This window comes from Terrapene carolina, unplaced genomic scaffold (genome assembly GCF_002925995.2).
Source record: "Terrapene carolina triunguis isolate 2854851 unplaced genomic scaffold, T_m_triunguis-2.0 Scaffold69, whole genome shotgun sequence".
NCBI lineage: Eukaryota > Metazoa > Chordata > Testudines > Emydidae > Terrapene > Terrapene triunguis.
Window position 1 is genome coordinate 49635518 of NW_020664420.1, and position 25961 is coordinate 49661478.

General features: G+C 40.6%; 1 protein-coding gene across 1 annotated transcript in view; it reads left to right on the plus strand.

Moving 5' to 3' along the window:
- Nucleotides 1-10791, plus strand: part of ADGRV1 (adhesion G protein-coupled receptor V1) — a 416737-nt gene extending 405946 nt beyond the window's left edge. Inside the window, exons 92-94 of the mRNA XM_026649237.2 lie at nucleotides 1166-1357; nucleotides 2561-2738; nucleotides 10064-10791. Coding sequence (XP_026505022.1) covers nucleotides 1166-1357; nucleotides 2561-2738; nucleotides 10064-10182 — 489 coding nt within the window. The 3' untranslated portion in view covers nucleotides 10183-10791. The remainder of the gene's footprint in view (nucleotides 1-1165; nucleotides 1358-2560; nucleotides 2739-10063) is intronic.
- The last annotated feature ends 15170 nt before the right edge of the window (nucleotides 10792-25961 follow it).

The window sequence follows — 25961 nt, forward strand, 5'->3', positions numbered from 1 at the left end:
CCCCCCCCCCCCCCCCCCCCAATTTCCATAGTGCATAGGGCTCCAAAAGTCTTTAATATGGCCCTGACAATCATAACGATCTCTTCTGGCCTTCAAATCTATGAATCTGTGACTCTGATAAAGTGTGGTTTCAATCAGTCTGTCGCGTGGGTGTGCATACATGCAGAAACTGGGTGTTCCCAGTCTCGTTTCATATTTAAGTTGCAAACTTTAGAAATTCCCGAGAATAAGAGGCTAAATGAAAGCTCATTTACTATTTATAATCTCAATTACAAGTTTCATGCCTCCAGGGTACGTTTCAAATGACTTGTCCTATTTAGTTTTTTCATAAGTCCTGAGGACAGAAGGAGCCATTAAAACAATGCAAATTCAATACCAGGAAGCCTTCCTAAATTCTCCTTTCTGCAGATCTTTTCTTTATTTAACAAGTTGTTCCCTCCTGCGCCCCCGGTATTCATATAATTTAACAATCAGACCAGAAAGAGAGAATCAGATTTCATTCCCAAAAGTTAAATGATATGATTTCTGTGCAGACAAAAGACACAGTTTTAACACTTTTTGTTGGCTCAACTTAAAGGTCAAAATTAGCAAGTTTTAAAGAAGAGCCACCGAGACATACAGAAGGGCTCTTGTAAAAATCGTAAATGAAACCCACTGGAGAATTTCTTTTAAAACTGCAGCTTGATATCAATAATGGCAGCAATGAAGTTTGCATGAGATTGATATTAGGGCAGGAATGTAAGGAGCCAGCAGGTCAATAAGAGAACAAAAAATAGTGTCTGGCAGAATAAAATAAGCAGTGAGCAGTTGCCAATTTCTATTGTAAAGCAGTCCCTAAACCTGTTTTCTCACGGTTGTGATGGTTGTGAAACTTGTTTTTTGCTGTGATCTTGGCTTCACAACTGGGTGGGTTAAACCAGATAATCATTTTTAATGACCCATTACTGGAGGCCTCAGGACATAAGATTACGCTTACTGTTAACTTCTAAACCTGTGTTTTACAACGACACTTGCTCTTGTGATTCAGTGCATCATATCCCAATCATATGAACCATTGGCTGTTGGAGTAATAGGAGGCATCTGCTACGGCATGTAGAATCTTGTCATGACTCTGTGTTCCCAATCTAGGATTGCTTCATTTCACTGCTGCTTTCTTTTTCCCTAGGGCCTTTATGTCTTTGTGGTGTATTTTATCCTACACAACCAGCTTTGTTGCCCTGTGAAAGCAAGTTACACCATAGATATGAATGGACATACAAGCCCAGGCTCTGCCTTTTTCACACACGGCAGTGGGATGCCCCCAGCAGGAGGAGAGATCAGCAAGTCTACTCAGAACCTGATCAGTGCTATGGAAGAGGTACCTGTATTCTATACCTCATAATCATTATTATACTTATGTAAAGAGGCCAGTTGTATAGCTGAATGGGGAAACAGTGATATACATAGATGTGAAATGACCACCTGGGAATTGCCGGGGTGGGATTATTTTTGTTTTTATGCTTCATCTCAATTATATAATTATATATAATGACGTTAGCTTGTACAATAAAAGTTGCTATTCTCAGGCATGGTAGTGCTTCTGTGAATTACAGCTCTCTGGTAACATCAGATCTATAGATCAACTTTCCCTGTTGTTGTTTTTTTACATTGCTTGTTAGCTTTGTTATAAAGCCATGAATTGCGTATTTGAAAAGTAGGTCACAGTCAACATAAAATACTTTCCAGGTTACTTTAATTCTGGGGTGAATCCTGGCCCCATTGAAGTCCATGGCAAAACTCTTGTTGACTTCAGTAGGGCCAGGTTTTCACCTCTGATCTTTATGGATGTCACAATTGGATTTGTTACATGTTGAGTTATGTAAAACAAAAACAATTCAACTCAATTTTTTTTCCTGGGACAGAAATTCTGTTTTCTGGCCAGCTCTAGTTTTGAATTAGGTGGCTGATGGGATGTACTACCAAGCTCTGCCCCAGCATTTTCAAAGGCACATAATATTGTGAAGATGAATTACTTAAACAAATAAATAAGATTGTCATGGGATGGGAGGGAGGAAGAGTGGAGCGCCAATGAAGGCTCGTATGAAGTGGAAAGATAGAGAATCTTCGATGGTATGGAGAGGAAAGACAGACTGTATTGGAGGGTCTCAGGAGAGGGGGAAAGGCAACGATGTTGACATTCAAAGAAAGAACAAACAGAGATTTTGAATGGAATTTTAGAGTACTTCAATTGGAACTTCTTTGTATCTTAGGAGAATGTTCAGATATAGGGAAAAGTTGGATTACTTTTTTAAACCAACTAGTCCATCCATAATGAACACAAAGCTAAATTACTTGTAATCAATTACAGTCATTTTAAAAAGAAAAACATTGAGCTAGACTTTCCTCTGGAATAGGCGCAAGAGAGCCCATTACAATTTCCCTGATCCTGCATAGTCATGAGTTCAAACCATTCAGATACTGTGGTAATGAGGGGCTGGTTAAGAATGTAGACAGACAGAACTATTCATGTACTATAGCTTTGATGATAACTGCAGTTTTGAGACTTTTTAACTCATTTAAGGTGCCAGCAGACTGGGAGAGGGCATCCTTGAGACCAGCTAGTCAGGCCAGTGCTGCTTTTAAGCAAAGCCCGCAAAATGGGAATGCCTTCAACGCTTCTGGAGGATTTAGTAACGGCTCATTGGTGGCTGACGAGGAATCACAGGAGTTTGATGACTTAATATTTGCTTTAAAAACTGGTGAGTAGCAGTTTTTTTTTCTTTGTTTCTAGAAGCCTGTATGCTATGCTTTGTCCTAACATAACAGTTTCCCAGGGAGTCACTAAAAGGGAAGATCCAGTTGCTGCTAACACATTCTTGATTGTCAGTGCAAATCTAGAACAATATTTTTGTTTTGGTGTGAACTGTTATTCTATGAACTAAGAATAATAACCTTATTATTTGAAATAACAAAGGAAAATAGGCCTACAAAAGCATCATTTGAATAACATTAAGCTTGTGATGCAAACCAACAGAAGCCAGGAAAGGTTGAAAGTTTAACATTTTTCTCCAAGTACTTTAGGGGTAAGTCTACATAGGAAAGTAAAACCAAATAAATAAACAAAACAAACAAACTCCACAGCAGCGAGTCAACGGACTTGGGTTTGCGGGGCTCTGGGACCCTCTCCCTTCACCAGGTTTCATCTGTTTTATTAAGTATATTTATACTGCCTTATGACTCAATCAAACTCTATGGAATGATTCTCATTAACGTCAATGTAGATTGGATTGATCCCTCAAAAGTTAAGCTTTAAATAGTATTCTCTCATTTAAATTCCTAATATATGGTGCAGTATATTCAGATTTAATGTACATATACTTTGAACTGCCCTTGAATAGTTGCACGTTTCTGATTTAATTAAAAAGTGTACCCCAACAATGGGGACCCTTTACTTTAGTCCTGTGTATGTGAAACGCTAACCATTTAAAAGTGTTCATGTTCCTTTCTGTGCTTGAGAAAGTCCTCCACATTTAATTCAGTGCAGCTTCCAAATAAACAGCCAATGTTACAATAAATACACAAAGGTACACATTCTGGTGGTGCCACTTAACTTGTTTTTGTTTTATAAAACTATATCAAGCCAATTGATTTTTTTTTAATGAAAAAGGGAATTATAAGATGATTCTAGGGGTTAGGCACAAAGCAACCAAATTATTTTTTTTATAAGTTGTCACTAACTTTGCATTTTTCAATGGTATTTTTTTACATTGTCCACTCTGCTGTTCATTTCCTGAACATGTTAATTTCTACTGGACATTTTGCAGCACATTTTTATTTTGTCACCCAGTCTACTGCTAACTATTGTGGCATTTAGTAAAGTTTTTGACCAAGATTTTCAAAATTGGGTGCCTGAAATTAGATTCCTAAATCCATAATTGGGCATCTAAATAAGTTGCCTGATTTTCAAAAATTCTGAGCACTTGGCAGCTCCCGCTGGCTTCAGGCATTCATTTAAAAAATGCGTGGCCTTTATTTTTTTTGTTTTATTTTTTCCTTCTATATGCTTTTAAAATAATCTTACGGGAAACTGAATGAAACAGAAGATTGGTAATAAACAGGGATCCTAGAAATCCATTTGCCATGGAAAAACATGGAATTTGCATTTTTTACAGAGAATCTGTGTTTTTATTTTCTCACAAAATTGTAAAAACTACAGTAGAACCCTGTTTATCTGAGCCTCCATTACCCAGCAGCCTGGGGTTGACTGCCCAAGCCCCAGTCACTGTCCGACCCGCGCAGCTGGTGGTTCAGTTAATAGTGAGAGCTGGATAACGAAGGCTCAAATAAATGGGGTTCTACTGTATATCAACAAAACATCGTGTTCAACTGATACCTATACATATTGTGGCTAGGGAAACTAAAGTTAAGCATTTCATTTTAATTGTGGAAAATTGTGGATTTTATGTTGTTGTTTTTTTAAAATCAGAGAATTTTGTTTTTTTATCACGGAAAACTACGATCCCTGATAATAATGGAGTCTTTCATCATTATGGGTTAGATGTTGCACATGCTTACCACCAGTAATAGTGCTTATTGTTTTGTGCAGCTGCATTGATGTCAGTGGGGCCATTCACAGCAGTAATCACAATGTTCAATAGTAAAGAGTGTTCAGGAGTGCGTCTTAAAACATCAGTTCCAATTTGAGACCAGCAGGGATTTAATGTGATGGTGGTTTATTAACCAGCAGTAAGAATAGTTTGCCTTAGTTCAACACTACTTTATTTTATATGAGAGGGGAGTTTGAGCCAAGACCTTGGTTCTGAACAGCTCCAGGCTTTAAGAAAACTCCAGTAATGGAGATCATAAAAGTAGCTAGATAAATCCGATCCAGATTCAAATCAAATCAAGATCTGAACTGGCCCCACCTGTCTAATGTACCCAAGGAAAACCCTGAAGAGAAGAGTTTGAATGAGGAGCCAGACTTTGTGACTGTGGGCCATCACACTTAATCCAAAATCCATGGCAGAGTTAAATAATACAATTACGGGGATAAACAACGAGAGAGCAATTAAAAGGTGCAGACAAAAGGAGAAAAGATACATTTTCAAATGAGACTTTTAAGAAATGGCACATTTTGAGGTTATTAAGAAAAGCATTTCTATTTGGTTCCTATTAAATACTATCTGACAACCTTTCTGCAGAGTCAAGAGAATGACCTAAGATTGCATGAACATGGTGTTCATATTACCCTGTACTACACAGTGCATTTCTGGTAGCCCCTTTAGAAAAAGGTTGAGGCATTTTAGTGGGGTGGGGAAGCTTGCACTCCTGCTGCCTTTGTTTTACCTGGTCTAAGGATAAGTAGAAGACTTCATTCCCCAAGATTGTCAATCCAGAAAATTCTACAGGTAGCCCTAGTCATGCTAGAAATAATGGCTCAGATCCTGAGCGACTGCTCAACATGAGAATGTGCAAAGATGTCTTTGACACCTCTGTACTTCATACCAGAGTAATTCAGAGCAACCTGAGGGTTTCTCTAACTTATGCGTGCTGCCAATGAGCTATGGGGTTGTTTGTCAGCCAGGAATTGCTGAACATAGGAAAACCCAGCTATGTCCACTTTCCATTAGCCAGGCCTCCTGTATTGGAAGGAATATTACAGGAGCCATTATGGTGAGTCTAAGTCACCCAAGGATTCCACTATCGGGGAATTCTCCAGTGGCCAGTTAAGCTGGCTCCAATGAAGCATTGTGCCAGGGAAGCAGAGAAATTTGGTACAGTATCATGTAGTTTGCATAACTCCATGAGCTTCAGCTCTGTGCAAGGGATTAAGGAAAGATTACTCCAGGAAAAATAATATGAAAAAATGTACTGCCTGTTGATTGATGCTAAAACCTTGTTTGTTTCCTGCTAGTAATTAGGTTGGCTTAAATGGTTTATTTTATTTTATTTCATTTCTTTTATGGCTTTCATAATAAATCAAAGGACTATGCTTCCACTGAATAAGGATAATTATTCCATAATTAGTTATTGCTAATTACATTAATTATCTAATAATACCCATTCATTTTGGGCTAGATCACATTTTGCCTCTGATTCCTTTTTTAGTGCTCAAGCTCATCTTGACAGCTTAATGAGCCCCTCCTCTGTCAGACTGATTCACTCTAATACATGGGGTTAGAGTAATTAAGATATAAAACTATTTTAAAGTGACTCCCATTTAAGCACAGCTACACTTCAGTCCTCCTGTCTAGAAAGCAGTAAGCCGCTGGATCTCCACATGTTATGTAAGGGTGGAGTGTAGTCAAAAAGGGATAGGATGAAGGGAAAAATCGGTGGATGTTGGCCTCAAGCAGTGAATTACTCCTAAGCGTTGCTCCTTAGGCATAAATTTTAGTGCCGGAACTGCATGCTAACCTTACTGACCTCTCAGTTCCAACCATATTCCCACCAATCACAAACTCTCCCATCCCTCCTTTTTGGAGACATTCTACTGAAGTCACTCCCTCTGGGCCCAGTGAAGGTTCAACACATAAAAGCCTCTAAAACAGGCCTCATGCACAGTTTCGTTCCTTCCTCCTTCTCTTGCCTGTGGTATGAATAAGCTGTTTGGGGAGCAGGTCTGTTTATAGGGGTCATTCAGAAGTCAGGGCAGACCATACTTTTGGCTCATAAGCACTACCACACTACACCTGAGATTATCAAGTGATGACAGAACCGCGGTAGGGAGGTTTATGACCCACATTTGCAATGTTTAGTGCAGTTTTGTTCACTGCCAGCCTGAATTTGGCCCTTCTGCATTAATAATTAAAAAAAAAAACATCGAAAATCAAAAATAATTTGAAAAGTAAATCTATTATTAAAATACAACACATAATGCCATGTAAGCTTCCCACGATAATTTGTTGAGTATAGTATAGAACAGGTCAACATTTTCAAAAGAGTCTGCTAATTTTGGCTGCTGTCATTTTGCATGCTCAATTTGAGACTCAATGTCTCAGATTGGGAACCCAAAACTAGAAGTCACTTTTGAAAATGTTGGCTGAAATGTTCAGTTGTTTAGCATTTCTGAAAGGTGCTGGATAAACTCCTTGTAGGGAAAAGTCCTTTTTATCCACAGTTATGGTACAGACAATAGCAATGTTAGCTCCCCCACCTTGCCTCACCAATGCACCTCATATCCAGTCGAAAGGAACAAGTCAAAAGGTGAGAAAAGGGGGAGAAGGTGATCTCCCTGCCCATTCAATTGGCTTCTCCTTTGTCACTGCCAACAGAGGTGCTAGTTGAAATAGTGGATGGGGGACATGGTTCCACTAGGACCAAGGACTCATTTCCATTGAATCCTAAAATTTGTCACTAGAGGTATGGATATCGATTGGTGACATATTACTCTACCAATCTCTATAGCCAGCCAATCCCATAAAACAAGATGTAAAGTGTAAGAGTGTGTGTATATCTACCATCTGATTTTTGTATTTAATGTCCAATATTGCACATTTACTATAAAAGTGTGATGGATACAGAATATAGTCTATGTGTATATAATATGATAAAAATACCCCTAGAAAATGTGTACAACAGATAAAAATAAGTTGAAAATACACCCAACATTTTGTACCGACATTATAGTGAAAGCTTGATACGTGTGCAGGCAGCTAAGTAAGACCAAACTTGGGCCCTTCATATGGAACAATTATTAAAGTATGTTGAGTGTTGGGATTCACTGAATAAATCTTTTGACCAGTAGATGTCACTGGAGGGGCCTCGCTGGTTTTGCAAGATAAACATGTTCACTCTGAAATGATTGCATCTAGTTCTGAAGCAAGATGTGCCCTAAACTGAGAACAAGCTGGCCCAATGAACTCTGCAAACCTTGTCTTGTAAACACTCCTAGCCTTCCTAATCTGTAGACCAACTGTTTGGTAGTTTGGTATCCCGGTTACATCGAAACTCTAATTCCTAAAAAGGATCAATTCCTAAACATTTTGTCAGAACAGTGATTGTTATAAAGGGAATTAACCTACTTTAAACACAACAGTACTATTGTCTCCTTCCTAAAAGGATGCTGCATGGCCATGTTCCATTTAGGAATGTAAGTATTGCAATATCAGATTAGTCAATGTGGTCCAGTATCTTGTCTCTGATAGTGACCAGTGCCAGATGCTTCAAGAAACCCCCACAGTGGACAATGCTGGAATAATATGCCTGCAAGAGAAATTTCTTTCCAACACCATCAGTTAGTGGTTACCTAATGCCCTGAAGCATGAGGGTTCATGTATATTGTAAAATAATCCTCATTAACCATTTAAGTGTCTAATCCTTTTTGAAAGCCATTCACCTCTTTGTCTTAAAGATATCTTGTGGCAATAAATTCCACAGGCTAATTGTTTTGTGCAAAAAAATTTTTCATTTATTTTACATGTGTTGCCTTTCAAGTTCATTGAATGCCATCTTGTTCTTGCATAATAAGAGGGCCAATATGAGTGTCTGATTTACCTTCTCTATATTACTCGTTATGTTGTATGTCTCCTTTCTAAACAGTCCCCGTCTAAGAGAAGGAAAGAGTGCAAAAAACAAGAAAAGGAAAAAAAATAGTTGTGCTTTTTCCAATTTAGAACAGTTTCATCACTAAGGTAATTAAGCACATCTAACTTTAAGTGTAGGAGTAGGCACACTGGCTTCAATAGACCTACTCAACTTAAGAACTTCGCTAATTCAGAGTCTAAACTCCTCCACAGCTAGCATTACGGTATATCTTGCCCCCATCAGACAGCTTTTTACACCTCCCTTGCTTGATAGTGATCTCTCACCTGAATTTATTCAGGAGAGAGATCACTATCACACACCCAGAGTGTTATACCTTCTTGCAAAAGTTAACCTGTCACTTTGCTTCCTTCTGAATCCTTCTCCAGATCACAGCCTGACTATCTCTTATAGCTGATCTTTCACATTTCCTATATTCAGTGCCCCATTTCCCCCCACCCTCCAGTTTCCTATTTGGAAGTGCATGGTGAAACTTACTAAAGGAGAGAGCATCTGGTGACCTAAAAAGATATGAGGCACCTTCTGAAACTTAAAAGGAAAACTATTGACCCACAATCTTTCCATTCCTAAACATTCTAAAGCCTAGGATGCCAGCTAGAGGGAGAAGAGCAAGAAGTCAGCTTTACAACTGATTTATATTAAAATATTTTAGCCTGAAAAAAAGGAAATTATGGCTTTCATGAGCTCAACATTTTCAGAACCTAGTGAGCCAAATTTCATTCCTGGTGTAACTCCTTTGCAATCACTGGAGTCCCCGGATTTTGCCCAGACTGTAATTTTCCTTAGCCCTTGGCTATTTGTAACTGATTTCACTGGAAAGTAATGTCTGGTGTTATTCTGTTTTGGAGTTACCACACTTAATTTCATTGATGTGCAGTTCTGAATAAATCTGAATCTCAAGTCCTGAAAAGCCCAAATAAGAGCTGTTCATTTTTATGCTTTGTTTACTACAGTGTTATCTTGCACTAGAGGAAAGGCACAATGCATTAGCCAGTGCCAGTTGTAGATTTAAGCAGGGAGGGTTAAGGAGGGATATTTAACCTGCCCTTTTGCTCATGTTGAAAGTAGAACCCTATTGAAACAACTGAAATTATCATTTTAGCATCATATGGTAGATTCCACCACTAGAAATGAATCACCTAAGAAGAAACTCCTGTGGGTCAAATTTTGAGCGCAACCTTAACGAGCCTTCCATTTATGCATGTGATGTCAGGGAAACAGAGACTGCCAGGTAGACATCTGAGTACCTGTTCACACCATCAAATCAGGTACTGAGACATTTAAGTGACCTATGTTGCAGGCAAAGGCATGAACAAGTGTAGGTGCAGAGATATGTCCTCAGTTAAATGAGCCTACAGTCTGTGGGTGCAAAGCTATAGACCATATCAGAAAATCTGCTGTACTTTTGTGGGGGAGGAGAAGAGCTGCTGTAATAAGTATAGAGAAGTAGGGCAGGTTTCCCTGTTTAACAGGATATGATCTCATCCTTGCTGTTTCAGGCTTCAGTTCTCATTATTTCTTTCTTGGCTTTGTGTTTCAGGTGCAGGCCTCAATATCAGTGATAATGATTCCTACCATGACGGCCAGGATGGAGGCAGCATGGCTAACTCACAGATTGTAGAACTTAGAAGAATACCCATAGCAGACACTCACCTCTAACACCATTGGGGTTTTTTTTTTTAAATTCAAATCTCCATATTTTTATATTTGTATTTCCTTTTGCACTAAAACACTACATGCAGCTGTGTGGTAGAGTGCTGTGAGCTGTACTGGATGATTAACAAAGAATGGTAGGTTTTCTTTTTGTATATCAGAAAATAACCTGTACATTTTTACAGTGACTGACCATCAACAGATTCAATGGAAGTTGGCCCAGATTTGTATCCTCTAAGTGGATGCACATATTCCATGAAGTGTAGATTTTTTTTTTTAAATTAACCTGTATGTGTAACACCATTTAATAAACCCAGTAGAGTTCATTTGATATAAACTCGTCTGTCATTATTTGTGTCTGAGCATTGTCCAAGTGAAAAATAATATTTCTGGAACTGGAAGTTGAGGTGGTCAATTATAGTTGAGCAGGAGAGGATTTTATTGACACAGTCCCTCTCTGTAACATGTTCTTTGTTGTTTGAGAGCTAACAACTATGAATTCACAGAAGCAAGTAAAGACACAATGCTTGCTCCAGAGATCTTACAATTTAAATTCTGACATGACACAACATGTGAGGGTCAGAAACAAATAGAAGGGAAAGAGAGATAGAGGACAGTTATAAGATCACTCAGTAGGTGTATACATATCTTGATGGTTCTCTTACACTGTTGTTGGAGTTTTGTTTTTGTTTTTTTAAACTAAATTACTTCTCATACACCAGCAGAAAATCTGTAGGAGGGATTTCAATGAGTGGAGTTGTCTAATCATCTCTGTATAGAGGGCTATATTCTAGCTGGTTTAAGGGTTAAGAATTGCATTACAAGAGGGTCAGATAAGTAATCTAGAATTACAAACCTGCACACAAAAAAGTGGCCAGGGGAGTAGGGGACGTCTGGTGTTTTCCTCTGAACAAGACACACTGGAAGCAACTGAGAATTCAGAAGGGGAAGCTGAACAATCTTATAAGAATCATTAATTGTGTGTTACTGCACAGAGAAGCTGAAAAAAACATTAAAGAGGGAGGCCGAAGTAGTTCGCCACAGAACATTTTTTGTTAAAATGGTGTATTGTGGAAGTAGTGTAAATTCTAAACAAGGCTTTCACATAGTAGGGACTTGCCTGAAGGCTTTAAATTGGGAAAGCTCTGAGCATCAAGCGCTCTTTTTTAAAAGAAACCTTTAATATGAGAACACTTATAGGAATTTTAATTTGAAATAGTGTATTTTATAATTGCATTTTGTGTAACTGAGTGACATCAAAGACCTTGCCAGTCAAACTGTCTTTAAGAGGGTTGTCTGGGATCTTTTACTAAAGTGTAACCTTTATTGTTTGTTCCTAAATAAAAAAGAAATAAATTGGCTGTTATAATGCTTGTCTGGTATATCCTGCTGCTGTTAACAGGTATTGTTGTCCAGCTTCCATGATAATCCCATATTTGCATACACTTAAAACTTTCTGAACTTCTGCTTTCTGAACTTTTGCATGTTTGGTCTCCTCCAAGAAGGAAATTATTTTGGTAAGTATGAGTACCGTCACCTCAATCATTCTTGGAGAAGTGTGAGAGTGAAAAAATACATACTTTTAGTCAAATTTTCAGATGTGAGAAATAGCCCTGGCTGAGACTGTGAGCAGAGTGGAAGAGAGGTAATTACAGGGCCAGAATAAGTGTACCTTGACTATGGTTCTGCAATTGATCAGAAATAAAGGAATCTATTCTATGATTTTCATAACTAAAATGTAAATACTGTCCTTTATCAATGACACATACATATCTGGTAGTACAGTGGGCAGGGAGTAGGTGTGTCTCCCTGTTTTGCTGAAGCCAATTACTCTTAGGCTAGGTCTACACTGCGGGGCGGAAATCTATTTAAGATACGCAAATTCAGCTACGCGAATAGCGTAGCTGAATTCGACATATCCGAGCTGACTTACCCCGTTGTGAGGATGGTGGCAAATCGACTGCGTGGCTCCCCCATCGATGGCGCTTACTCCTACCTGCGCTGGTGGAATATGCACGTCGATTCGGGGATCGATTGTCGCGTCCCGACGAGACGCGATAATTCGATCCCCGAGAGATCGATTTCTACCCGCCGATCCAGGCGGGTAGTGAAGACAAGCCCTTAGTGTGAATATACAGCCTAGCAAATGTGAACCCTTCAGCTGAAGTTAATAGGATTTAAGCTCATGCCTAAATTTAAACATGCATTTTCTTGAACAATGTCCTAAGTTCTCTGGATGCCAGTTCCTTTGTCCACTGCTCTTGTGCTCTCCACACAGCAAAGCAAATACTGACTGAGGGCCAAATCCTGGTACTGTTGAAGTCAGTGGCAATACTGCAGATGGAAAATTTGAAACTCTATGATTTGGGCCCCAATTCAGGAAAGCCTCTTTATTTAGGACAGAACTTAAGCACCTGATTAAGAGCTATTGAAGTCAGTGAGACTTGAACACATGCTCCTAAGCTAGGTACCGTAGGGACAGTCTTTAAAAATTCGGTGCATGCTACCTAAACATTCATCAGGCAACTTGCTGGGAGACCAGCCATAATGGATAATGCTCTACAAAATAGTGAATGCTCTATACATATTTTGGGATTTATATTTCTTCACTGTTACCATATATGTAGACACTGCCAATGGGGGGAGCTTGCTATTCTATGTGCTTGTGTCTCTTAAATATGCCATTAAACTGAAACTCTCATACACCCATATTCAATTAAAACCAAGTGTGTACAGTTTGCTTGTCATGATCATAGAATATCAGGGTTGGAAGGAACCTCAGGAGGTCATCTAGTCCAATCCCCTGCTCAAAGCAGGACTAATCCCCAGACAGATTTTTGCCCCAGATCCTTAAGTGGCCCCCTCAAGGATTGAGCTCACAACTCTGGGTTTAGCAGGCCAATTCTCAAACCACTGAGCTATCCCTCCCCCCATGATAATATACATGTTTTTGTTATGGAGGAAAACCAGCAGTTAAAGGAGTTTTGTGTTCTTACTGGGTCAGTTTATGGTGAGTATTGGCCAATGCAGATATTTCGTATCTATCCACTAATGCCTTAACCCGAAATATAGTTCTGGAGAATGATTGTGACACTATTGTCTAAGGATTGCTCAATTGCAAAGGAGTTAGTACAGTCACAGATGTTTTACTGGCTTGCAGTACGTGCTACTACACATGTGGGAAGCTTATAAAAGAAGAATGCTTGTTTGATTTTGACTCATGACCATCAATGCTGACATCTTGTGTCACTTTGACATGTTGCTCAATGGGCCTGGTTATGAGTTCACTGTAAATGCATCAGCATTTTTGGAAGAAGCTAGTATGGTGATGCTAGTTGCATAATTTGGATTTGTAGCCACTGGCGATGTTTGTAGGGTGTATGGTCACAAGACTAATCTATTTTGCCATCACAGACTCAATGATTTGGGAGAAAATGCAAACGGGGAGAAATCCTATTTTCTAATAGCATGAAACTCTATTGGCTTACTTCTGCTGTTCGCTGAGTACCCGAGAGACAATGAAGATTCATCTCAAAGCACTGCAGCTGCATGCTCCTCTTCAGATATGTCAGACAGCCAGACTCTGACAGGAGCAGCTTTACAGCTGAAGTGACTTCAAATTGACAAGAGTCATTGCTTCTGCTGGCGCTCTGATCCCAGGCAATATTTAAAACCTAATGCAGACTATAAGTAGCTCTTAGATTCTATCAGATGAATGAATACATAGTTAGACAGCTACTCATGTAAAATGAATGGACTAGATTTCAACCCATCTGCTCCATCGTTGTACATGAACAAAACTGAGAGACCCATGTTTAGATCAACCCTTCTCTTAGATGTAGAAAGAGCCCCTGGTTGTTCCCCTGGGAGCTTATCCTTTGGGTTTGAAGGAGCCAAGAGGAGCTTCAGTTTATGCCCAGGTACAAATTTTCTAGGCAGCTGGAAGAAAAACATCTATTTTCATGCTAACTCATGTAAAAGCATCTCATCCCTCCTCCAAATTCTGCTTCCATATATTGGCATAGTCTACATAAGCATACACAATGCATGGATGCCTTTTAGGCGTTTATGGTGATTTACATGTTGAATCAAGATCATAATAATAGACCTGATAGAGAATTCATATTTTTTAAAGGATGTTTGAATTGGCTGGTGCATCAGAGTCTTGCTGAGCAGACAAGTAAATAAATAAAGCAAGTATTATTGTTTTGCTAAATAAGGCACAAAATCCTATTAGGAAACTTCTTAAAGAAAGTCACTAGGCAAGATTCTGATCTCACCTTCACTGGTGTAAATCCAAAGTAATTCCATTGATTTCAGTGAATGTTCTCCCACAGCAATTTAAAAATGTCCAGAATATTTTTAATTTTCAGAGATTGATAACTTAGTTAAATTCTGTCCATGCCATACAAGCCCTAGATCCCCCTAACATCCTGGGACCAGATTCTTCACTGACTTATATCCTGCAAGCCCATAGATTTGCACATTGAAAAATGTGGTCTTCAAGGATTATTGCTGGAATTACAAACTGTTATTCTTAGCCAGAAACTTTATATACTAGAGTTTTACCCCCAAAGTGTATTCTTATGGGGTTACTTAAGGTGAGTATTGGACATTTCTCATCTGTCTACTAATGACTTAACACAAAGCATAATTTTGTACAATTGACTCAATAAATGGGGATTATAGTGGAAGACTGAGTCGATTTAGTGCTAGATTCTACCATCAGATAATGCATGTAGCTCCCATTGATTTAACCATCATAATCAGTGTTGTGTACGTTGGGCTATTGCAGTAAATTCTGCTTTCAGTAACACTGGTATAAATTAGGAGCAACTCTTAATCAACACCCATGTTACTCATAACAGAATTTGCCCTTGTGCTGCTTAAATTAACTATAAGGTATTGTTGTGCGCGCATGCACATGTACAAGTTAGCTGTAGCCAAAAGTTTCATCTTCAAATCTCAATGTGTTTCCCTCTTTATTTGGTTTCACAGTAGGGAACTAAGAGAGTGTATATATGTCATTTCATGGTTGATTTATCATGTGTGTACTAAATATATTGAAGCAACTATCTGCATTCTAATACTCAAAACATAAGTCGTCATTTCAAATGTTATTGAACCAACTAAATGAGACTTATTATTCTATGAATATCAGGGAGTAAATGTGTATCCCAATCTTCATGATAGCTTGAAAGCCTCTGGGTAAGAAAGCTTTCTAACAAACACACATGCATTCACTGTACACAGAGGCATCTTCTTTATGCAAATACACAGCTATTAAGTACATTTGACAGGAAACATTGTAACCTACCAACCTTCTACCAGGGCCACCCAGAGGATTCAGGGGGCCTGGGGCAAAGCATTTTTGGGTGCCCCTTTCATAAAAAAAGTTGCAATACTATATTTTTTACATTTCCAAATACATGATACTAACCAGTGAAATACATTCAAAAATTAATTTTTAATAATTTGAAAATACACAAAATACATTATTTAAAAACATTAAATGCTTTAATGATATGTATACATTTGCAATTATATAATGGGCTGTCACTGGGTGATGGTCATGGTTGGTGCCAATGGGCTGTTGCTGCCTGGGGGTGGCACTGTTGTTGCCCAGGGCTGGGTGGGGAGCTGGGCTCTGGGTCGGGGGGTGCCCGGTTCACAGGGGCTGGGCTCAGAGCTGGGGGTCAGGGCTGTGTGGGTGGGTGGGATCAGGGAGGTGTCCGGCTCAGAGGGGCTGGGCTCGGAGCGGGGGGGGGGGGCGGGGGGGGTGTCTGGCTCAGAGGGGCTTACCTTGCTGCTTCCTCCCGCCTCTCCCGGAGCCTCAGCGCACCGCATCCAGAAGTGGCCCTGGACAGAGCTAAAGCAGCGTGGCTCCATGGGACTTGAGCTTCCGCCACTCGGCCGCAACTCACAGCCCCGCCCCCTTACCACGCGGCTCTGAGTGGGAGGAGCTCAGGCCCCAGCGGTGCCATGCCACTTTAGCTCTGTCCCGGGCCGCTCCTGGACGCGGCAGGTTGAGGCGCCAGGGGATGTGGGAATGTGGAGGTGGGGGGGGAGCCTCCAACATTCTCGTGGGGGCCCCTGCAGGTTCCGGGGCATATTGCCCCACTTGCCCCCCCACCCCCGGGCGGCCCTGCCTTCTACCCTGGTCTCCCTGCAAACACAGCCACTAGTGAGGCATCTTCATAATTATTGCTTTCTATCTGTCAATGACTGGAAGGCTGAACACTTTAGAAGTAAGCCTTCGTCTTACTGATAGTGAAAGGTGTTGCTAATAGAATTATTTTGTCAGTGGCTGTTGTTAAAGACTGCCTGAGGGATCTGACTAGAGACCCAGAAGAGAGCAATGCAGTCTGGGAACTGTCAGCACACAGGTTGGGACTGTGACTTTAACAACTCACCCAAACTCCTGGCTGAAATGTAGCAGCTTAGAAAGGTCTCCATGAATGTGTTGTAATAGTATTTGGTGTCAAAAGTGCAAAGGAGGGTTTTGCCAGAAGATGGATGGATTTCAGCTCAACATTTTAAGCTTTGAGGAAAATGAAGTGGAGAAAGTAGATACCGCAGTTCAGAGTATTCAAAAATGCTCCCCAGAGCCTCCAACTTCCAAAAGCCATGCCCTTCAATATAACTGCACTCTTTGAGCAAAACAAACAGTAAATGTGGTGCATATCATGTGATGAGCTCCAGGTACTGATGAGAGACAAGTACATGTTACAATGCAGACACAAAAACAAAACAGTTATGGTATGTGTGAATTTTATGTAACAAAAGCAAATTCAACACCCATACCACAGCCAAAACACTAGGAATCTGTTGCCATTGAACTCAGTGGGTATTTTAGTACAGGTGTCCATGGGAGCAGAATTAGGCACTAAATCTGGAGCTAGGAAACTTATGATCAACATAAGTATTATGCTTTAGTATTAGGCCAATTATATGGGTTGAGCTCCTGTGTATTCTTCCATCTCTGTCCTCCTTTCCCTCTCTTGTGTTCTGGTCTCTCACTCCCCTGCCTCTTTACAGTTATCACTACCAGAGGGAGTAGGTGCCCCAAAGGTGGGGGGGGGGTGGCCCTTTCCCCACTCTCCCTCCAGTGTCTTCCAACGTCTTTTATCTTAACTAATAGAGGGCCATATATACATCTACAAAGCATGCCACTATGGCTTTACAGATACCGAGTGTATGAACAGTCATCTCTTTTCAAGAAAATAATGTGATGCTTTTTCTGCCAACAATACTTGTTCAACAAGTGCCCTGTGTCATGATAGCAGTACACCCCCCTAGTGCCAACTCCTGACTGATTTACATCTTCCAGGGGGCAATGCTGTGTGTTTCCAAGCTGGCTGCACAGTGACAAGGAGGGTGGAAGGAGTTTCCCTACACACTGTGCAACGGCCACACAGAATTGCCCTCCATGCATATAAGGGAGCATATACAGCTCCCTCCTACTGCCTTCAGGGCACACAGTACCCCAAAGGGGATAGTGAGGAAGGCAGAACCTTGGCTTCAACCCCTCTGTGCTGCACAGGATGGGTGGGAACAGTGAGCTGTACTTCACCAAGGGGTGTAGCATCAGTGTCACAGTCTGTGTGAGCCCAGCATCTGCAGGAAGGACAATGCAGGGACATTCTTCACAAGGACTCCCAACACCATTCTGCTATAGACTTATAGGAGGTGTGACGGGGTCAGGTCAGATGACTATAGGAGAGTGGTCCTTTTGAGTGCCCGGACGTGGGCCAAGAGGAGCAGGTCCCTTTCTTCTTGGTAGCTGAACAGGGTTACTTTTGGTTAATTAGGACACCTGGGGCCAATCAAGGGCCTGCTAGAACCTGTTAAAAGCCTTTTCTCCAGCCAGATAGGCATATGCTAGGAGCTGTGAAAGGAAAGCATGTTACTGGAGAGGTTGGCGGTGCTGATGCCAGCAAGTACCAGGAAAGAAACCCTGCAGGTACAGAGGCGAAGGGTGGGTGAATCTCTGCCCAAGCAGGGTCTGAGGGAAGAGACCCTGCCCAAGGAGAGAGACTGAACCAGGTGTCTGGTCTGTGGCCACTGCACCTGCAGGGGTTACCAAAGACTGAGAGCTCCCTTGCCCCTTCCCCCTTCAAGGAGGCTGGGAGGAACCCTGCTCCAGCAGAGTGTGGACAGCAAGCCCAGGAGCGTGCGGGGGAAAACCTTTGAGGGAAAGAGGAATACCCCAGCCCACTGCTATACAGAAGTGCAGGACCCACCGAGGCCGAGAAGAAGCTCTGTCACAGAGGGTAAGAAATTCATCAGTTGTGTACCATGCTAGACAGTTTATCGATGAAACACAGTAGTACTAAACATTCTCTGGTAATTCACTGCTTTAAATTCCTGGACTAAAGCACTGGAACTCAGTCAGGCCATCAGCTCAAGGCCTGATTTGGAGGCTGGTGAATAATCGTGCAGCTAGATTTTGGGTACAACACACAGGACTTGTTATGAAACACACCCAGGGTTCTGAATAATCTAAAAACAATCTCTCTTCCACCCTCATCTAGACTGACAACTGTCAGGGCCAGAAATGTGTGTAAATAGGATCCTAACCCAGCCTTGTAATTACTACAACTCCACCCATGGGAGGGTTTTCTTCAATGAGTGAAGGATCCTTCATTTTAGATTCTTTTCTAATTCAAAGAAAGCCTCTTACAGAATGCTGAGGGCAGGTCAAAGAGCTGCACAGAATGTCCCCAGTGTCGCTGGAACAGCCCAGGCAGGAGGGGCAACTACAGCGGTCATTAAAAAGGTGCAGCACGCTTTCTCTCAGCTGAGTTGTATTCCCTGTGCTTATTACACAGTACAATGTAACATGAAATTTGTCCCTCTGGTATGTAAAAGGATTGCTCAGACTCCACCTGCTTCAAGGGGAACTGAAATGACAGCTCAACATGTCATCACATGCTTACAAATGAATTATATGAATATTAATTATAAATAGATTTTGCTAGTGCCAAGCTTCTAAAAGGAACAGGAAACCATGTATCACTGGTAGACTTTATATATAAAATTACACCACTCTATAGACCTTAGCTGACTGACCTGTAGTGCCTGCCTGATCTGCTGTCCCTCCACTCTCCCGCTTCCTCATGCCTGTGATTCTAGCATTGCTCACAATCCAAGCACACAACCTTCTTGCTATGCCCACAATCCCAGCATTCTCTACCTTGAAGCTGAGAAGAGCCCTTTCCTGCCACCGAAAAGCCCTAAATGGTTGGGCTCCCTAAAAATAGTCATTAAGCAATGCTAAGGAGAATGGTGTGGCCTAAGTCCCACCCCAAGGACTCTAATTAGCCACAGTGAAACTGCTTCAGCAAGGGTGCCCCTGCATCAGATTGTAGTCCATTGGTTAGGGCACTCACTGGAGAGAAGGCAGAGCCGTGCTCAGGTGGAGGAGGGCCTTGAACTGTGAAACTGCGCATCCCAGGCGAGTACCCTAACCACAGGGCTAAAAGTTCTGAGGGAGGGCTCTGCCTCCTGCTGCTGCCTCCACCCACAAAAACAGGATAGGCACCTAATGCTAATAGAAGGTTTGCAGCTGAGAATCCCAAGCAGAGGGAGGCACCTCCCTCCAACCTGGATTTAGGTGCTGAATTCCAAGAGCAGGGGGTGAGGCTTGGGACACACCATTCTCCTCAGCATCTCCTAATGGCTAATTTAGGAGATGAGTCACTTTACCACGCTGGCTTCTGTGGATTCCATTCTCAGGTGCCTATCTATTCCCATTCATTGTATAGGGAGCCTCGGTGCTGAACTCAGGCTTTGTGAATCCCAGTGGTGGTGTGTTTTAAGGCACCTAGAAGTTAGGCATGGTGATGCTCAGTATCAACACAGCTAAGTTTCTTTGTGAAACTAGCCCTCAGGCACATACTTAAACCACTGGGAGTATGCATGTATTTACCTTTAAGTGCTCTGCACATTGCTATATCAAAACCTAAATGCCTCGGGAGCAAAGGTCGTTGCACCCGAGGTGAGTACCCTGTTGGAATCAGACTAAAGATGAGGAAGGGATCTGCGTATGGAGGGTAAAGTGCTGGTAGACAGAGTAGCTAGAAAATCAAATCAATTCAGAACTTTGAAAGTAGCATGGAGGAGGCTAATAAATTGCCAGAGGATCCACTGACTTTTTAGTAGAATAGCTAATACAGAACTTCCAGAGATTTATATTAAAGATAATCCTCTGAATATCAGAAAATTATAAGAATCCCCCAGGAGATGGACAAGTAATCCTCTGAGCCAGTATACACAGTTACTGTTATGCCATCACACCCAAGGGATACAGACCTTGTTTTTGAATGCAGCATGCTCCAAAGGAGAAAGTAAATGGAAAAACAACACCATCTTGCTTGTCTAAACAAGCAAATGAGACTTGAGTGTTCCTGAAAATGATCTTGTATTGCAAAGGAAACAGAAGCGGAGGTTTGTCTCATCACAAAAATAACATGATGGAAAAGGCTTCTGGTTGCTTTTCTGACAGTACAAAATATCAGGTAACCCAAAAGGGAAAATAATTGGGGAGATTCTGAATAAATGGGGAACTGAAATATCCAAGTTTGCTAAGAGCTACTGCTGGATGCAAAGAGACTAAGATACAAAAGTTTGAATATAATTGACTCCTACAGTTAGCTGTGACAAATGTTCATTTTGGGGCTGATTCATGTTCTAATGTGTACCCAAATATCTATGTGAAACTGTTGGAAAATGTGTCCTTCAAACCTAAGGGGAAAGGTAAAGTAAGTGCCCCTATTCTACCAGAGAATGTACTGAGTTCCTCTTTCTGTATGCTGGGTTTTATCTCATATATACTGTACTATAGTTTAAGTGTTAACCTAACTGTATTTTACCCTAAGCAAATGCTGTAGACATTTTCACATGGTCTGAGGGGAAAGGTTACACTTTGATTACAGATTGTATAACATATCACTTGATACTCCAGTACAAGTGGCTGAATGGGACAGAAGAGGAGGGTATCCAGGCACATGCATTAGGCTGAGAGTGCACATTTTTTTCCCTGGGAAATTGTCTGTATATTTTATCAATAATTTGCAAAACAACCAACCAAAAAATGTGGCTTGCAGCTTTTCTGTATATCTAGTGGGATTTAATCAGAGTTAAACTACATATGCCAGGAAATCACATGATATGTGGTTGCTAGGAAGGTACCCTTGAGTTCCCATCTGACTAGCAAACTTTTCACTTTGAACTTGAAATGTTCTGGATGCGAGTAATGAACTATGACAACGTAGCAATAGGAAGATATCATGCATGAGGCTCCTGAATCTCTACACAGATCTCAGGCTAGCCATATAGAGAGAGGGGCTCTCTGTGCAATAACCAAGTATCTTGGTGCAGCTTCCTAGGGCAATGTGGTTCCTTCAAGATTTAGAAAATTTTAAACCACTGCCCCCCTCCAGAGGTTTTCCCAGTATGACGGGACAACCTGTAGAAATACTATGATGACTTAAACACAGTGCCCAGATAGTGATTGAAATGGAATGTAGAAGCCTTCACTACTAACATCTCTACTGAGACTTCAAAACATACATTAACATTGTAGGCAGATAATTGCGATAGTCACAGTCAACTCTCCCATGATAAGACTCAAGAGACCCAGGGGTGTAAAAACACCTAAAGTTACAGCTCCTTTTTGCAAAGATTCCCTGGAGACTTTTTCATCAGTGGAAAGAAAAAAAAAAGTTTTCATACAGGATAATACTGTTTTCAGCCTACATTGCATGGGAACATTAACGTATGAAATCTAAATGCATCTTAATTTGAGATGGTGAGCAAAACCAGGTTTGAGCTCCATTTTGGATTGCAATATTCAGCAATCAAATATGGACCTGCATTACCTTGACTTTTTCAAATCTGAGAGAAAATGAAACTATTCCACGACTAATAGCCGCAGACTCTAGCAAAAATTAGTGAAATTTCATATCTAAAGGTTTTCCATAGTACCCATCATTGTAATAAGAACAGCTATGCTGGGGGAGACCTATAATCCATGTATCCCAGTATCCTGTCTTCTGACAGTGGCCAGTGCCAGATGCTTTAGAGGGAATGAACAGATTGGGTCAATCGAGTGATCCATTTCCTGTCATCCAGTCCCAGCTTCTGACATGGGGTTTTGTCCTGACTATCTTGGCTAAGAGCCATTGATGGACCTATCATCCATGAAATTATCTAATTCTTTTTTGAACCTAGTTATAGTTTTGGCCTTCACAACATCCCCTGTCAATGAATTCCACAGCTTGACTGAGTTGTTTGAAGAAATACTTCCTCTGATGTTTTAACCTGCTGCCTATTAATTTTGTCGCATGGCTCCTAGTTCTTGTGTTGCTCGACGGGGTAAATAACACTTCCATATTCACTTTCTCCACACCATTCATGATTTTATAGACCTCTATCATATCCTTCCCACTCCTTTGTCATTTCTTTTCTAAGATGAACAGTCCCAGTCTCTTTAATCGCTCCTCATATGGAAACTGTTCCATACCCCTAATCATTTTTGTTGCCCTTTTCTGCACCTTTTCCAATTCTAATAAACCTTTTTTGAGAGATATGACCAGAACTGTATACAGTATTCAAGGTGTGGACATATCATGGATTTATGTAGTGGCATTATATTTTCTATTTTATTATCTAACCCTTTCCTAATAGTTCCTAACATTGTTAGCTTTTTTGACTGCTGCTGCACATGGAGCAGATGTTCTCAGAGAACTCTACACGATGACTTCAAGATCTTTCTTGAGTAGTAACAGCTAAGTTAGAGCCCATCATTTTGTATGTATAGTTGGGGTTATTTTTTCCAATGTGCATTACTTTGTGCTTATCAACATTAAATGTCATCTGCCATTTTGTTGCTCAGTCACCCAGTTTAATGAGATGTCTTTGTGATTCTTCATAGTCAGTTTTGGACGTAACTATTTTGAATTGTCTGTAAATTTTGCCACCTCACCACTCATCCCTTTTCCAGATCCTTTATGACCATGTTGAACAGCACTGGTCCCAGTACATACCCTTGCGGGACACCTCTATTTAACTCTTGCCACTGTGAAAACTGACCATTTATTCCTACCCTTTGTTTCCTATCTTTTAACCAGCTACTGATCCATGAGAAGACCTTCTGTCTTATCCCATGACTGCTAGTTTGCTTAAGAGCCTTTAGTGAAGGACCTTGTCAAAAGCTTCCTGAAAGGCCAAGTACATTATATCCGCTGGCTCACCCTTGTCCGCATGTTTGTTGACCCTTCCCTCAAAGAATTCAAACAGATTGGTGAGGCATGCTTTTTTCTTTACAAAAGTCATGTTGTTTCTTCCCCCAACATAGTGTTCCTCTGTCTGATAATTTTGTTTTTTCCTACAGTTTCAACCAACATGCCTGGTACTGTAGTTGGACATACAGGCTTGTAATTGCCAGGATCGCATCTGGGTTGTTTTTTTTTTTTTTTTTGTTTGTTTTTAAACTGGTGTTACATTAGCTATCTGCTAGCAAGTGGTATGGAGGCTGATTTTAAGTAATAGGCTACATACCACAGACAACAGTTCTGCAATTTCATTTTTGAGTGCCTTCAGAATATTCAGTGAATACCATCTGGCCTGGTGATTTACTACTTTTTAATTTATCAGTTTCCTCTACTGACATCTCAAGCTGGGACTGTTCCTTAGATTTGTCCCCTAAAAAGAATGGCGCATGTGTAGAGCTCTCCCCCTCGTCTTCTGCAGTGAAGACTGATGCAAAGAACTCATTTAGCTTCTCCACAACAGTATTGTCTTCAAAGTGCTTCATTAGCACTTCATTGAGTGCTCCTTTAGCACCTCGACCACGCACTGATACTTAGTCTGTCTTCCTGCTTCTGATGTGCTTAAAAATTTGCTTTTAGTTTCTTTTGCTTCTTGCTCTTCAAATTCTCTTTTGGCCTGCCTTACTATGCTTTTACACTTGACGTGACAGAGTTTATGCTCCTTTCTATTTTCCTCACTAGGATTTGACTTCCAATTTTTAAGGATGCCTTTTTATCTCTGCCTCTTTTACTCTGTTGTTTAGCCATGGTGGCTTTGGGGGGAGGGGGTCCTCTTACTCTGTTTTTAAACATTTATTTGGGGGTATGCATTTAGTTTGAGTCTCTGTTATGGTGTTTTAAAACAGTCTCCATGTAGTTTGTAGGCATTTCACCTATGTGACGGTTCCTTTTAATTTCAGTTTAACTAGCTTCCTCACTTTCTGTAGTTCCCCTTTTTGAAATTAAATGCTACTATGGTAGGTTTCTTTGGTATTTTCCCTACAAGGTTGTTACATTTTAATTACATTATGGTTGCTATTACTGAGCAACTCAGCTATATTCACTTCTTGGGCCAGAACCTGTGCTCCATTTAGGATTAAATCAAGAATTGCCATTCTCCTTGTGGGTTCTAGAACAAGCTACTCCAAGAAGCAGTCACTTCTGGTGTCTAGACATTTTATCTCTGCATTCCTTCCTGAGGTGACAGATACCCAGTCACTATGAGGATAGTTGAAATCCCCCATTACTATTGTGTTTTAAGGCCTTGGTAGACTCGATATTCCTGCGCATTTCACAATCACTGTCACCTCCTAATCAGGTGGTTGGTAGTATATCCTGTCTGCTATAGTCTTATTCAAGAATGGAATATATATCCATAGAGATTCTATGGTACAGCTTGATTCATTTAAGATTTTTACTTTATTTGACTCTACATAATTAAGCGGTTCTTTGATTCTCAAAACTGTGCCAGCTACTGCCAAGTACAATATAACCACTTAATCATGTTAAATCAAGGCTATAAAAATCTTAGTCATTGCATAATAAGTGTTTTAAGGCACTAGAGAAATGAAGTGTTGCCAAGAAGACTGATATCCATAACCAGTATAAATCAATAAAACGTAATTGCACTCTGTACCTTGACCTTCTCTTTAAAGTAGTATCACAGTGGTGAATGTATGCTTCAGGAACTTTGAGAAACAATTACATAATTTAAAATAATAATTTTAAATGGTTTGTTGGCAATAATAATTCATTAATTAATCTACAGTCTCAGAGGGATTTAAGTAAGTTTGATTTCAGTGGCATCACATCCGGGATAAATTTGGCCCACTGAATCTCATTATGAGGTTAACATTAACAAGATGCTAAAACAGAGCACTCTTCACTTTTACATTTTTGTCTATTGTTTCAACCTGCTGATGCATTAGTTCTCTGATTCCAATAAACCAGGCAATGCATGCTAAAAAATAGTTACATATTTCAGCCACTCCATCTAAACTAGATGTGTCCTAACTGACTCCAAGCCAGGAGTGTTGCCTGCTGAACCCACAATTATTAATATTCTTATCAATTGTTTATCTTTTCAGTAGTAGAGGTTGTGGTTTGGATCAATTCCCCCTACCCCCGCTTTCCCCCTCAACTTTGAACTCTGAGACACTTTCTGGCAATTGCAGTTTTATTGTACCACATTTTACTAGCAATGGGAAGGGGAAAGTATTTAGCTGTTGTTGTGGTTGTTCTATTGTTACAAGTACTTTGGAGGGTCCTGTCACCATATTTAGGTATCTGTTAAACCGGTTAAAAGAAACAAATCATAAGAGAAGGAAACTCATAATCCAGCGCCCACAAGAGCATCTCTCTCCTTGATGAGCTCTGAGCCAGTAGAGAACATCCAGAAAATGAGGAATGCAAATGGGAATCCAGTGACTGCCATTGATAGAAAGCCTGGACAAAGGGATACATCTTGTATTG